At 42.1% G+C, this 13,756-nt stretch overlaps 1 protein-coding gene across 3 annotated transcripts; it reads left to right on the top strand.

Moving 5' to 3' along the window:
• The first annotated feature begins 3,225 nt into the window (after positions 1 to 3,225).
• LOC108714597 (N-alpha-acetyltransferase 80) lies at positions 3,226 to 8,695 on the top strand. Of its 3 annotated transcripts, XM_018258966.2 has the most exons (3): positions 4,988 to 5,066; positions 5,753 to 5,879; positions 7,411 to 8,695. In XM_018258966.2, the coding sequence occupies exon 3, from the start codon at positions 7,523 to 7,525 to the stop codon at positions 8,441 to 8,443; it is 921 nt and encodes a 306-aa protein (XP_018114455.1). In that variant the 5' UTR covers positions 4,988 to 5,066; positions 5,753 to 5,879; positions 7,411 to 7,522; the 3' UTR covers positions 8,444 to 8,695. The 3 variants fall into 3 exon arrangements, with proteins under 3 accessions (XP_018114456.1, XP_018114454.1, XP_018114455.1); XM_018258967.2 differs by lacking the exons at positions 4,988 to 5,066; positions 5,753 to 5,879 and adding an exon at positions 3,226 to 3,338; XM_018258965.2 differs by lacking the exon at positions 5,753 to 5,879 and having other exon boundaries at positions 3,376 to 5,066.
• Positions 8,696 to 13,756: the final 5,061 nt, after the last annotated feature.

Raw genomic sequence — 13,756 nt, 5'->3', positions numbered from 1 at the left:
GGCAAATAATTCAAAAACTAACACACCAATGACACACCAGTAGATTAACTGCTAGCGATACATCTCTGCTTCTGCGTGCCACTAATTTCCAGTAAAGGCTTTCCTGTAGGCAATAACATGAATCGGTGGTGATAAAACCCGTGTTGCTTCAGTCTCCCAAAATTGCTTGAAGTTGCTACAAGAGGAACCTTCAAGCAATTTTGGGAGACTAGCGATTCACATTATTGTCTATGGGAAAGCCTTTACTGGAGATTAGTCACCTGCAGAAGCAGAGATTTATCATGAATAACATGCAGCTTGCTTGATCCTCCATTCATAGCTCCCAACACTGTCTATAGAGCGAGCACGATAACCCTCTTTATTTCTCGTAACACAGCTCCCAGCACTGTCTATAGCGCGAGCACTCAAATATCTTCCTCTGCAGAACTACAGCACCCGGCACTATCCATAGCGCAAGCACAAAAGATGTCCAGCAAACTTGAGCTTTCCAGGCTTTTGGAGTACCCTGCATCAGCCCACAGGGCTTTCAAACTCATTTTAGCCCCCTATATCTTTGCATGAGTTCTATCCACCTTCCTACATAAAAGTGAAAGTAGGCCAGCACAACCGTATATGACCAAACGGGAAGGAGATATACAAGAGCCAATTGAAAGCGAAAAGTGGCAGATAATCTGGGACAAGGCTTGTAAAACATGTGGAGAGCGTGGTACATTTTATCACATGTGGTGGACCTGCACGATAGTCAAAGAATTTTGGAGAATGGTGGCCCATACGTTGTCAGCTACTTTCAAACTTTCCATTGAGCCTGATTCCTTATCATTCCTTTTGGGTCTACCCCTTACAACACTGGAAACCTCAGAATACAATAAAATAGCGACACATATACTAACAGCAGCGAAAACATTAAGAGCCACCAGGTGGAAGAGCACCTCCCTACCAAATCAGGCCCTTATCACTAAAGTGAATTGGATAAGAAATATGGAGACCATTAGAGCATATCTGCAAGGTAAAGGATACAAAAATGCACTGTTATGGCTCCCCTGGGCAGGATTTGAATCAGCTCAAACAGAAGGAAACTGAAAGGTTTGGCTCCTCTGCATCCACCCTCTGACCTTCCCTCTCCTTTCTTTTCCACTTTATTTTTTCTACCAGTTCACTTTTCTTCTCCTCCCTTGATATGATAGAAAGCTTCGATAGCAGATTGGGTAACACTTACCCCTTACCAAAGGTTGAACACATGAAAGTAGTACTAATAAAGACAATAACAAGCTTATATGTTTAATACAAAAGTTTATTGGTTGCATAGAGCTATGTTTGTAGAAGTGCCTGCAAATATTGATAGGCGAATCTGTGATAATGTAACTGAAATTACAATTTTCATGACCATACATGTGTTAATATTATGCTTGTAAGAGTTTTACAGAAAATAAAATCTTTAAATAAGAAAAAAAAAAGTGAAAGTAGGAATCCTGCAGCAGTAATGGCTGCGAGCACATGGCAATCTACTTTTATATAGCACAGCAGCGATCCCTTGTGGCTGCTTTTGGGATCAGCCATGCTGCACCAATTATTATTATTTATTATTATTAACACATATTTATATAGCGCCAACATATTGCGTAGCACTGTAAAGTAAACGTGGTTATACAACTACATCACATGAATTACATATATAGAATATATGGAGTAACAAACATCACAGTCAATACAGGTACAAAGAGGTGAGGTATGCATAGGCATACAGTCTAAAGGGAAGGGAGTAATACACAAGGTGTGGGAGTGGGCAAGATCGAAGTAAGTGGGTGAGAAATGTGGTGTTGTATGTGGTGTTGCGTTTGGTAGTTAAGCAGAGTGAGGGTAGGCTTCTCGAAAGAAGTGCGTTTTCAGAGATTTTTTGAAAGCAGAAAGGTTGGGAGAAAGTCAGACAGACCGTGGGAGAGCGTTCCAGAGGAGGGGTGCAGCCCTTCCAAAGTCTTGAATGCGAGCATGTGAGGAGGTAATGAGAGAAGAGTTGAGTAGCAGGTCAGTAGAGGAGCGTAGTAAGTGAGTGGGTGAGTATATAGAGATGAGTTCAGAGATGTAGGGTGGAGCAGAGTTGTGAAGTGCTTTGAAAGTCAGTGTCATTAATTTGAATTTGATTCTGAAAGGTAACGGAAGCCAGTGCAGGGATTGACAGAATGGCGAGGCAGAGGAGGAGCGGTTGCTGAGGTGTATGAGCCTCGCAGCAGTGTTCATTATGGACTGGACAGGTGACAGTCTCTGGAGGGGGAGGCTATTCCAATCAGGAAACCCTGTATACACCATGAGGCTCCAAATGAAAAGGGGGCAATTCAAATATAAGGACAAGTGCACAAAGAGCTGTGGCTACGCTGATCTCAGCCTGCATTTTTTAGCCATACATCTTCCTTCCGCAACTTTGCACTAAAAAGTACAACTTCCACCTGACTACAGCTATATGGAGCAGAGCGGAGTGGAGATGGCCTGAAAAAGCGTGCTTTCACCTTTTTCAATCTGAGGTTTTGCTCCTCGTACCTGCGAGATTGTACTTCTCAGTGAAGATAAACGGAGATTCGGAAAGCAACGGCTCCACTCTTCTCTGTCCACATAAAAAAAATGCAGGCTGATAATAGCAGAGCTAAAGCTGTGTGCCCTTGCCCTTTAGCAGCATAAAGGTAGGAAAGATTGTGAGCAGAAGATCTATTTTAGGGCAGAATAAATGTACTTGTTCAAAGCCTGACCTCTGTCCCTGTACCTTTAAGGAGAAGTTTACAGGACACCAGTACTACACTAAGTTCCCTTGTTTTCACACTTGCCCTCAAATACTATCACTGTATAATGCTCACATATCATTTATACTCCATGCCATTTTTATAATTTGGTCACCGGGGAGAGCATAAGCAAGCAGCCAGACCAGAATGAAAACACACAAACCCCACTTCCAAGCGATCCCTTAGGAGAGGATGGTTTCTGGGTTTCTGGGTTTTTAGTGTTACACTAGCATTAATTATTACCTTTATGCTGCTTTATATGTGTACAATTATGTTGTTCTCTCTGAGCTATATAAGGAAATTCACTTACCTGGTAAATATCTTTTGCATAGGCCCGTACTATCAGTGCAGGACATATGGGGTTAATTTATCCTCTCTGGAGGTAGGACAAACAATGATTGTATTCTCTAGGTTCCTCCTCTTCCTGTGTCTCCTATATCCTCAGTTATTTGTAAAGTTTCTGAATGGAGACACACAAACACCGAGACACTAACTCCCTAACAATCTCAGGCACAACAGCAACCGGCACCCACAGGACGTATGGGGATGTCCCAAAGTCATCCAAAAAGGGTAGGGATATAACAAGAAACGAGTAAGAACTGGAACATGAGCAAAATGTAATTTTTTTTTCCAGCAAGCTAACTATGTGCTACTGTTGCTTGTAGCACCTTCCTGCCAAAATCTGATTGACTGGAATGAAAAACATCAAACTTATAAAATTTAGCAAATGTGTGTGGGGAAGACCAAGTGGCTGCCTGACAAATTGCTTCTAAAGAAGAGTCTTGTTGAAAAGCCCAAGAAGTGCTGACCTTCCTAGTGGAATGAGCATTAATGAGCAAAGGAGGAAGCTTCCCAGCTCTGGTGTAGGCTTCTGAAATTGTATTGCCAATCCATCTGACAATTGAACGTTTGGAAGCGGGACTACCCGTTTTGTTACCCCCGAACAGTACAAAAAGGTTGTCTGTCTGTCTAATGGACTCTGTCCTAGCTATATAGGTTTTTAGAGCTCTGACTGGGTCTAGAACTGAAATAGACTCTCCTGGTTGGTCAATTTCTTGAGAATGTAGGACTGGAATGACAATGTCTTGATTTACGTGGAAATTAGATACCACTTTTGGCAAAAAACTTGGCTTGGTGCGAAGTACTGCTTTGTCTGGATGGATTTTTAGCCAGGGAGACTTGGATGAAAGAGAGGCTAACTCTCAAACCCTCCTTGCTGAGGCTATAGCCATAAGGAAATTGTTTTCTGTGTTCAGAATTTTATTTCTGCTGATTCTAAGGGCTCAAATGGTGACCCTTGTAGTGAGTTCAAAATCAAATTGAGGTCCCAAGCAGGAATGGGTTTCTTGGATGGTGGTCTGATCCTGTACAGACCCTGAAAAAAAAAGTCTTACTTCTGGAAGTATAGCCCATTGAACATGGAAAAGAGCTGCTAATGCTGATGTTTGAACCTTCAGTGAAGTGATGTCGAATCTGGCTTGTAAAAAAAAGTAGGATTTATGGTGATCTTCAACTGTCCCATGTTATTGCTTGTGATACACACCATGAAAGGAAAATGCGCCAAACCCTATGATAGGTTGCTGCTGTGGATGCCCGTCTTGGAGCTGGTCGGAGCACAGCAATGATCCGTCAATGACCAGCAGCTTCACCTTCAAGCTGAATTCTGTCCCCCACAGTGATTGGTTACAGAGGGAGATTATGTGTGTTTTATAAAAATTAAAGAAAATGCTTTGGTATTTAAACTCACTTTCCTAAAGTGTATCCAGGAGGTAAACAAACACACTTCACACCTCTCCTTCCCCAATTGTGTATGTGAGGGCAGAGATGCGACAAGAGCAAGAGTTCCTAAAATAAAATACACAGCACAAAAACCCTCACAGACATGTGTCCCTGGTGACAAACTTTAATTGTGTTTTTCAGAAGCAAAGTAAGCAGCACACTTTGTCCCTTCCCCCACTGACTGACAGGAGCCTGAAAATAAAACAGTGCTCAACCTCCCCCTCCCTCTCCCAAACAGGGAGCAGCACTGCTGAACATGCTGCGCACAGATATGATGTAACTAGAGGGTGAGGGAGGGGAAATATCACTCGGGGAACACAGGCAGGCCTAAGTGAGTGTTTTGATGTTCAGAACTACAAATCCCAGCATGCATTGCATCACCAGTCACTTCCTTTTAACGTCGTGGAGTTTGATTGGTTAAATTCTCGTTGAGTCTGATTGGTTAGATTCTCGTGGAGTTTGATTGGGTAGATACTCGTGGAGTTCTCAGGAGTCCATGGGGGAGCTATCAGGATCGGGGTGAGTGTTTGATACCTGGATAATGTGTGGGTTCAGGCTGAGGCTGGAGCTTGAGAGACAAGTGGTGTGACAGTGTGTTCATGTTGGAGTCCATTACAGTCTGTGCAATTCACACAATACTGTCGTGTAGATGTCTTCCAAGCAATAACCATATATGGGAATAGTGCAAACCAATGGGCCCTGTAGGATCCTGTATTTATAGCAGCACTGCAACGGATTGCAACATTTAAATAATGGGGCTGACATATTTATTTCATACACTGCGCCTTTAAATACACATTTTTGTAGTTTTCCTTAATTTAGAAGAGTTTTGGCAGCAACGCAAAAAGCATTAGCGGTGACTGGTTGTATAGGGTGAGTTTTCATTAAAATGTACATTTAGTTAAAGATGGACCTTTTCTAATCAAAATGTGGTTAGTCTTAGTTATTTTAATATTGTTTTTACAATTATTTAGACTTTCTGTTACCTGCCTCTTACTGGCAGGGGTTGTTCAGATTCCCCTAGCAACCATGCACTGATTTGAATAAGAGACTGGAATATGAACAGGAGAGGCCTGAATATTAATATGAGTAATCAAATGTAGCAATATTATTATTATTATTGTTAAGCGCCAACATATGTCGCACTGTAAAATAAATGTATTCATCCAAAGAAATCACATGAATTACACCCATATAACATACAGAGTTACATACATAACAACTGGAACAAAAGGTGAGGAAGGCCCTGTGCAGCCCTGTGCAAAAGCGCTTACAAAAGGAGAAGGCAATCAGACACCAGGGTTGGAAGTGGGCATGCTCAGAAATAAGCAGGTGAGAGATGTTGCATATGGTATTGCATTTGGTAGCTAAACTCTCTAAATAAGTGTGTTTTAAAGGGGACCCGTCACCTCATAAAAATATTCAAAATCCTATTTTATGACATTAGTCAAGCAAAATGAACTTTAATTACACTATATAAATTATTTGTATCTTGTTTCCTTTAGTCTGGGAATTCATTATTATAGCAAACAGGCAGGAGCCATTTTGTGGACACTGTTATTAAGACAAGCCTTGTATCATCTCAGAATCTTGTTTTTGCACCAGAATGGGGGACCCGATGTCCATCCCCATGCACTGGCTACATAATTAAATGGTGAAGGGGGAATGTGGGGAGAGCAGTGACATCTAGGAAGTGCTGAATGGAAAGTGAAAGTAATTGCCTGCCCTGCCTTACAACAGCTAGGAATGCTTTAATAAAATAGGATTTCATGTTTAATTTGAAAAGGACTTTTATTATACAGCTTTTTGTGTCTGGGTGACAGGTCCACTTTAAGAGATGTTTTGAAAGCAGAAAGGTTGGGACAGACCGTGGGAGATAATTCCAGAGGAGGGGTGCAGTCCTTGCAAAGTCTTGAATGCGAGCATGTGAGGAGGTAATGAGAGAAGAGTTGGATGGATATCAGGAGAGGAGAGAACAGAGGAAGTATTGGAAACCATACGAGTTGATTCGTTTGCCGAGAGAGGAAGTATAGTGAGAAAATAATAAGGGGCCCAGCAACAACAATACATTTGTAGACTTACAGAGCATTTGATTTTTATATGTGGTCAGTGATTCCCATTTGAAATGTTGAAAGAGTCAGAAGAATTCAAAAATAATTATTGAAACATTGCTTAGAAATAGCCATTCTATAACATACTAAAAGTTAACTTTACTTTAAACCACCCATTTAACTCCTATAGGTTCTGGTTGCATTTTTTGCAGGCCCTCTCTCTTATCTTATGTTGCAAATTTCTGCAGCATCACAGTGGATTTGTTATTTGGTTGCCGGGTCAGAGACCCTTGAATAGTGGATTACATTTCCTGGTACTTGTGATAATATTGCCTTTTATTTTCTGGCAAACAGCAAAAATCTAACTAACTTCATGGCAGGGAGTATAAATGTATATACACAAACAAAACCTGTGCCCCACGAGACTCTTTACACACAGTCAGCCCCTCTCTCACCTTGTCCCTTCCTAAAGTGCACACTGCACAGAGGGACACACTTCAGCATGGAACAAGGCTTAGTGGAGGCAATGTAAAAAGATGCATTTATACCGTATAACTATTTGTAATCTGAACCTGTGACGAAAATCAACAGATCTATTAAAGCGTGTGGGATATGAAATGTCGTCATAAAGCACTGCGTATCTTGACAGCGCTATATAAATAAATGATGATGATGATGATTATACTAATAGGACCTAATTATGTGATTACAGCACCCCTTTATTGCTCAATTTTGTATCATTCCTGCACTTAATAACCTTTTAAATACATTGAATAATTGTATTCTTCCGTCCCTCTCTTTATCCCTGCCAGGGAAACCTCTTCCTTGAGTCTTGCTCTTGTGCCCCTGCATACACGACCAAAGCTGATCTCATCCTGCGCTGAACTCCTCAATGAAACATGGCAGCGGAGTCTGGGTGCTCGTATGCACTCCTTAGAGCGTTCCTCTGATGACTTTCCTATGTGCCTTGCGCTCATTAGTTCCCCTGATGGGCCTGCCCTGGGTCATGCCCGGCTCTGTAAGGTCATTGGAAACCATGATAGTCTGTTTGTGGAATCCGTTGTGGTCAGCACAAAGCTGAGAGGAAAAGGCTATGGAAGGAAGCTGATGGAGGCTACTGAGAGATATGCCAAAAGCAGAGGCTTCAGAAATTTACATCTTACCACCCATGACAAGCAAGACTTTTACTACCACCTTGGATACCAGCTGTCTGAACCAGTCCAGAGTATGGGTAATTTAGGAACACTTCTACCCATGGGCATGCTGCAGTGCATGTCTAAAGTAAGGGCAGAGCCCACACCAAGTCACTCTCTCCCTCTTCATCTGGCAGAATCCCAGCTGTCAGCAGCTGGTGCTTTTCCAGTCTCAACTTCTGTTTCACTGTCTACTGGAGATTGTTCTGCACCTCCACCACTGCCATCTTACTTTAATTCTCCATCTACACCACCACCTTCATTGCTTTCTTCATCTGCACCACCACCACCTCCACTACCACCAACGTCATTGCTTTCTTCATCTGCACGACCACCTCCTCCACTACCACCAACGTCATTGCTTTCTTCATCTGCACCACCACCACCTTCATTGCTTTCTTCATCTGCACCACCACCTCCTCCACTTCCACCAACGTCATTGCTTTCTTCATCTGCACCACCACCACCTTCATTGCTTTCTTCATCTGCACCACCACCTCCTCCACTACCACCAACGTCATTGCTTTCTTCATCTGCACCACCACCTCCTTCCCTTCCTTTAAGCAATCAAACAGGAACAGTCTCTTCCCTGCAAACCCAATACAGAGACTTCCGTGGGCAACCCATATTTTGGATGAAAAAAAGTATCTAGTGGAAATCTCTGAGGCAAGGATTAAATCAAAAACTGCAAACCAAACAACACATACATTTTATTGAACAGTTATACAGCATTTATGAGGCAGTGTTTTTGATCTGTACCATATGTGCTGGGTCCTGCTCATCCATTGTACTGAATGCACTGCTCTGGCTAGACTGAAAGAGGAACAGAGAGAGACACTTATATGCTCACATTGAACAAAACTAGTATCAATAAAAGTATTATTGAGAAAACTCTTTAATTATATTGGCTGTAAAGCATTTATGTTACAAACAGACTTGGGGATTCTGGAGCTGGTATGTCAGTATGTAAGCGTTCTCTTGTGGGGAGTCATGGTAAACAAACTTACTACATTGCAAAAATGGGTAACAAGCTATAAACACTCCAGGAAAGGGTAACTTATTGGCAAGTCTCTTTCCAAGTGATGCAAGAAGAAGTAATGAAAAGTATTGATTGGAGAGACCCACAATGTATTTAATAGGTGCTGTTCACCACAGTATTGCTGCTGAACTGGCCTTTGTACAAGGGACTAACTGTGCTCCGGTACATTGTATGTGTAATTTGTATTTATAGGTATGGGCTAATAGCTAACTTAAGAGATTGTTTCTACTGCATATATGCCTTTAAAAACTATAAATGGGGCCACCAATTGGCTCTCCTTCACCCAGAGGACCCAATTCAGGTTGGTGTCCCAATTGCTAACCCCCAGCTTTTTGAACAGCCCAGATGCTTGTGGTGTCCGTAAGTTCATTGTGTGCTTTGCCTGTATTTAAGTACTTTATCTGAGGTTCAGGCAGGGAATGAAAGGAAGGGAATAAGAGAAGAACTAACTTTTCTGGACAAATTTTCTCTCCTTACCTGGAGCAGTGATCCCCAACCAGTGGCTTGTGAGAAACATGTTGCTCCCAGTGGCCTCAAAGCAGGCATTTATTTTTGAATTCCTGGTTTGGAGGCAAGTTTAGGTGGGAACCCCTGGTCTAGAGTCTCAACCCAAGCTAGTTCCAGCTATGCTTTGTCAGACACTAAGCAAATAATCTACTCCAATAGGTTGTCTGCACCCAGCGAAATGGCCCTAGAAAATCTCAGCTTCTTTTAACATTTCCAGATTTATAAAACTTCCATGATGAAGCCATTATTGGTGAAAATCCCACTACTGGAAATGTTTGTAGTCCTCCTTGGCTCTTATTTGACCGTGGTGCTGAACTGATGATCAGTTATTCGGCGTTGGTGCTAGAACATTTAGATCCTGCTGCAGTTTGTGTGAAGCCAGAGATGAGACTGTGTCCCGGAGCCAGAGTAAAGTCAGTTCTTGAGCATCCAGCTGCTTGGAGAGAGCACGCAGAGACTTGTCCATGCTCACTGCAAGGGGGAGAGATATCTTTCATTAGGGTAATAACTGTCAACTTTATCTAGTAGTATTTCTCTTTATGCCTGGAACCTCAATATTGCCTTATCTGTCCTGACATAATTATATCTAAATGACATATATCTGCTTGATCCAGCTGGAGTGCCCAGGCCTAGCACCGGCCTAACTGCACGGTCCATGCAGGCATGCTTCAGTGCATTTAGCTGCAAATCTGCATTACTCTTTACTAATACCATCCTTTGTCAAGTCTCATGGCTACTCCCAATACCTCCATAGCTCCCTCCACCTATATCCTATACAAAGATGTTGCTTGATGTAGTAAGACATGGCATCCTCCACTAGGCTGGCCTCTCCATGGCTTCCCCATTGTACTTGCTCTCCCCGTATGCCATTCTCTACTAGCTATTTCACACTTCTCTAAACCTTAACATTCTTTGTTTAGTATTCACACTCACCACTGATGTACAATAATAACGCAAGTGATGCCAGACATGTGACTACCATGGTGACCAATATGACGCAGCCTATATAATAGAACGGTGGGTGGAAGTCTGCTTGATGGTGGTTTACAGAGGTGGTGATGGATGGAGTCCGCTCATTCCCGGGATTGTTAAGAGGGTGAGGTACCAAGCAGGGGTCACAAGCTGGAGATGCTGGAAGTGACAAAATAAAGAATCACGATTGATTAAATATTTGATTAAATAGTCATTAATTGGCCTATAGGAGAATAGCATTGGGTGTATATAAAATGCTCACAGGTGAATGGTCAGATTGTAATTCAGTGTGCTTGCAGGGGAATGATATGGTTGGGTGATTATAAATTAATTATGCAGTGGGAGACTAATCCCCTTGGGTGGATATGGATCCAATCAATCACTTAAGGACCCTGCAGGAGAACGATCACTATGGGCGGGTACTGATCAATGAGTGGACCTGAAGGAGAATAATTGGGGAGGTATTGCTCACTAGAGGACCTTGCTGGCAAGTGGGTGTCTATAACTCAGTTAGAATGAAGCTTCGGAAAAGGATCAATCTGGGTAAATAACTGATAATAGAGCAATGCACCCAGCAATACAAATGGGGACAGGGTCATGTGACTGGTGTAGAATGATAGAACTGGAGGCAGAGCAATGGTAAATGTGCACATATAACCGTTTAGACTTCTCTTTCTCTGAAAATTGTTTGCCTTCCTCTTACAACATTCATTTGCAACTGCTGTTACCCAACTCACAATGACATGCTCACTGCAAAACACAATTAACCAACTTCTTTACTTCTCTTGCTATTCATATTATACTGCAATGCAAGTGTTTGATTAACTCTTTTAATCCCAGTACCACATTATGAAAAGTTCCGTTATCCAGAAACCTGTTATCCAGAAAGGCTTTCTCCCAAAGACTCCATTTTATAATGTAATAATAAAACAGTAGCTTGTACTTGATCCCAACTAAGATGTAATTGATCCTTATTGGAAGGAAAACCAGTCTATTGGGTTTATTTAATGTTTACATGATTTTCTAGTAGACATGAAGATCCAAATTACGGAAAGATCTGTTAACCAGAACGCCCCAGGTCCCGACCATCAGGCATGCTGCATATTAATGGGGTGGTTCACCTTAAAGTTAACTATAGTTATAGAATGGTTAATTCTAAGAAAGTTTTCAATTGGTCTTCACTATATATATATATATATATATATATATATATATGTCTTCATTATATATAGATATATATATATATATATAGATATATATATATATATATATTTTTTTTTTCTCAAATGGGGGTCACAAACCTTACTATTCAGACTTTTTTTTCATATTCTTTTATTCAAATCAATGCATGGTTGCTAGGGTAATTTGTACCCTAGCTACCAGATTGCTGAAACTGCAATCTGAAGAGCTGCTGAATAAAACAAACAAACCCATAGACTATAAAAATGAAAATCAATTAATTGCAAATAATTGTCTCAGAATATTACTCTCTACATCATACTAAAGGCTCTTACTCACTGGCGTTCTGACCTGCGCTCCCCTGCGTTCCGTTTTTTGGCGTTCAGCCGCAGGGGAGCGCAGGAATAGACGCATGTCATTATTTCAAATGGGGCTGTACTCGCTCAGGCGCGTGTAGGCGCCGAACGCAGGTTGAGACGCAACATGCTGCATTTTTCCTGCGTTCGGCACCTACACGCGCCGGAGTGAGTACAGCCCCATTTGAAATAATGACATGCGTCTATTCCTGCGCTCCCCTGCGGCTGAACGCCAAAAAACGGAGTGCAGGTCAGAACGCCAGTGAGTAAGAGCCCTAAAAGTTAATATAAAGTTGAGCTTCAGTTCTATCCATCATTCTTCTTATCAGCAGAACAGTGGTGTTCAGATGTTTACCCTTCAAATCCCCCTTGGCATTCCAACCTTTAGTCAGGGTACCCCATTACGGACAAGGAAATGTTAAATACCCCCAGTACATCCAACTGACAAATCACCAGCTACGACTTACCATTGTGCCTCAGCTGAGGCTCCACATCCACTGATACACCATGCAGGTCATTGATGGAGTCCACAGATAACAGATGGACATCTGCCTTGGAGACTTTACCAGGATTAAAGGGTCTCATGTCACAAACCTGTGAATTTGGCATGGGATAGCTGGTGAAAAGGCCTGGAAGCAAGAGCGCTGGTGAATGAGATGTTGAGAAGAGAAATAATAATGAGAGAGGGATGGACAATGTGCTGAGAGACGTGGCAAAATGAAAGAGATGCCTAATGTAAGAGTGTGCCAGGGACGAAGGGAAGAGGCAAAGGGATGCCTAAAATAGGGATTGGAAGAATGTGAGTTATAAATATCTCAGGAGGAGGCAGACTCCTATCAGGCAATGTATTAAGGGAAAAGCACCAGGGACTAAGTAAATCATCCCAGTGGTGAGCTATTGTGTGTGTGACACAGGCTGGAACCTTCCCTCACATTCCTCCCTTCTCCATCCCTGCTATCAGATAATGCTCCAGACTAAAAATACTCACCGGCCCACTGCACTTTCCATTAACAGTTTGTAAACTTTAGGGTTAGGGTCAGATACAAGCTCATAATGATAAAGATGGGCCACATCCATAAATACACTATACTAAACCTTCATGCATTTCTCTTTGGATCTAATAGAAATACCAAGCTGATTTTGTTCTTCTTCTATGGTGTTACTCAGCTAGCGGTTTCAACTACTACTTACTACCTCTCAAAGCTCTTCTGTTGTGTTACAGTATAATCCCCAAAGCCTAGAGTACTGCAGCGGGTCGGGTACCCGCGGGTTACCCACAAAACAATGAGGGGAAGATTTTTAGGTGCGGGTATAGATGTGGGTCGGGTTGCGGGTCTCATCTAAATTTCTTATGTTATGTACTATTGTCTATATTTTACTCCTTTTAAAGTTTTACAAAACTTGTTTCTGCCCTGCCCACTTTTGATGATGTCACTTTCGGTTTTCAGCAACATCGCTTCCTGTTGGTTGCGGGTTGGGTAGCGGATCAAAGTGGGTAAATATGCGGGTTGCAGTTCGTCGTGTGCTGCAGGTTCGGTTCTTAGAAATTGGTTCCACGCAGGACTCTACAATAGCCTTAAGCTTATGGGAAGTATGGGTGGGGCCGGCTTCATTGTATCATTTGTAGCATATATTTATTTTAAGTGGTATTGACCTTTGGAGTGCCCAGAATGATGCTGCCTTGGCTCCAGCCTCTACGTTAAAGGATTATGTTTTGGGCTTCTGTACCAGCCCAAGGCAACCACAGCCCTTTAGCATTGAAGATCTGTATCTCCAAAGATGCCCCAGTAGCTCCCTGTCTTCTTTTTTGCTGATTCACTGCACTGCTCTGTGCTGCTGTCACTATAAGCATAGTATAATTTACCAAGGAGTTCCATGACCATATTAAAGCACAAGGCCGATTTTTTTTTAT

Source organism: Xenopus laevis, chromosome 4L (genome assembly GCF_017654675.1).
Source record: "Xenopus laevis strain J_2021 chromosome 4L, Xenopus_laevis_v10.1, whole genome shotgun sequence".
NCBI lineage: Eukaryota > Metazoa > Chordata > Amphibia > Anura > Pipidae > Xenopus > Xenopus laevis.
Note: the sequence above shows the minus strand (reverse complement) of the source record. Positions and strands in the feature narration are given on the sequence as shown.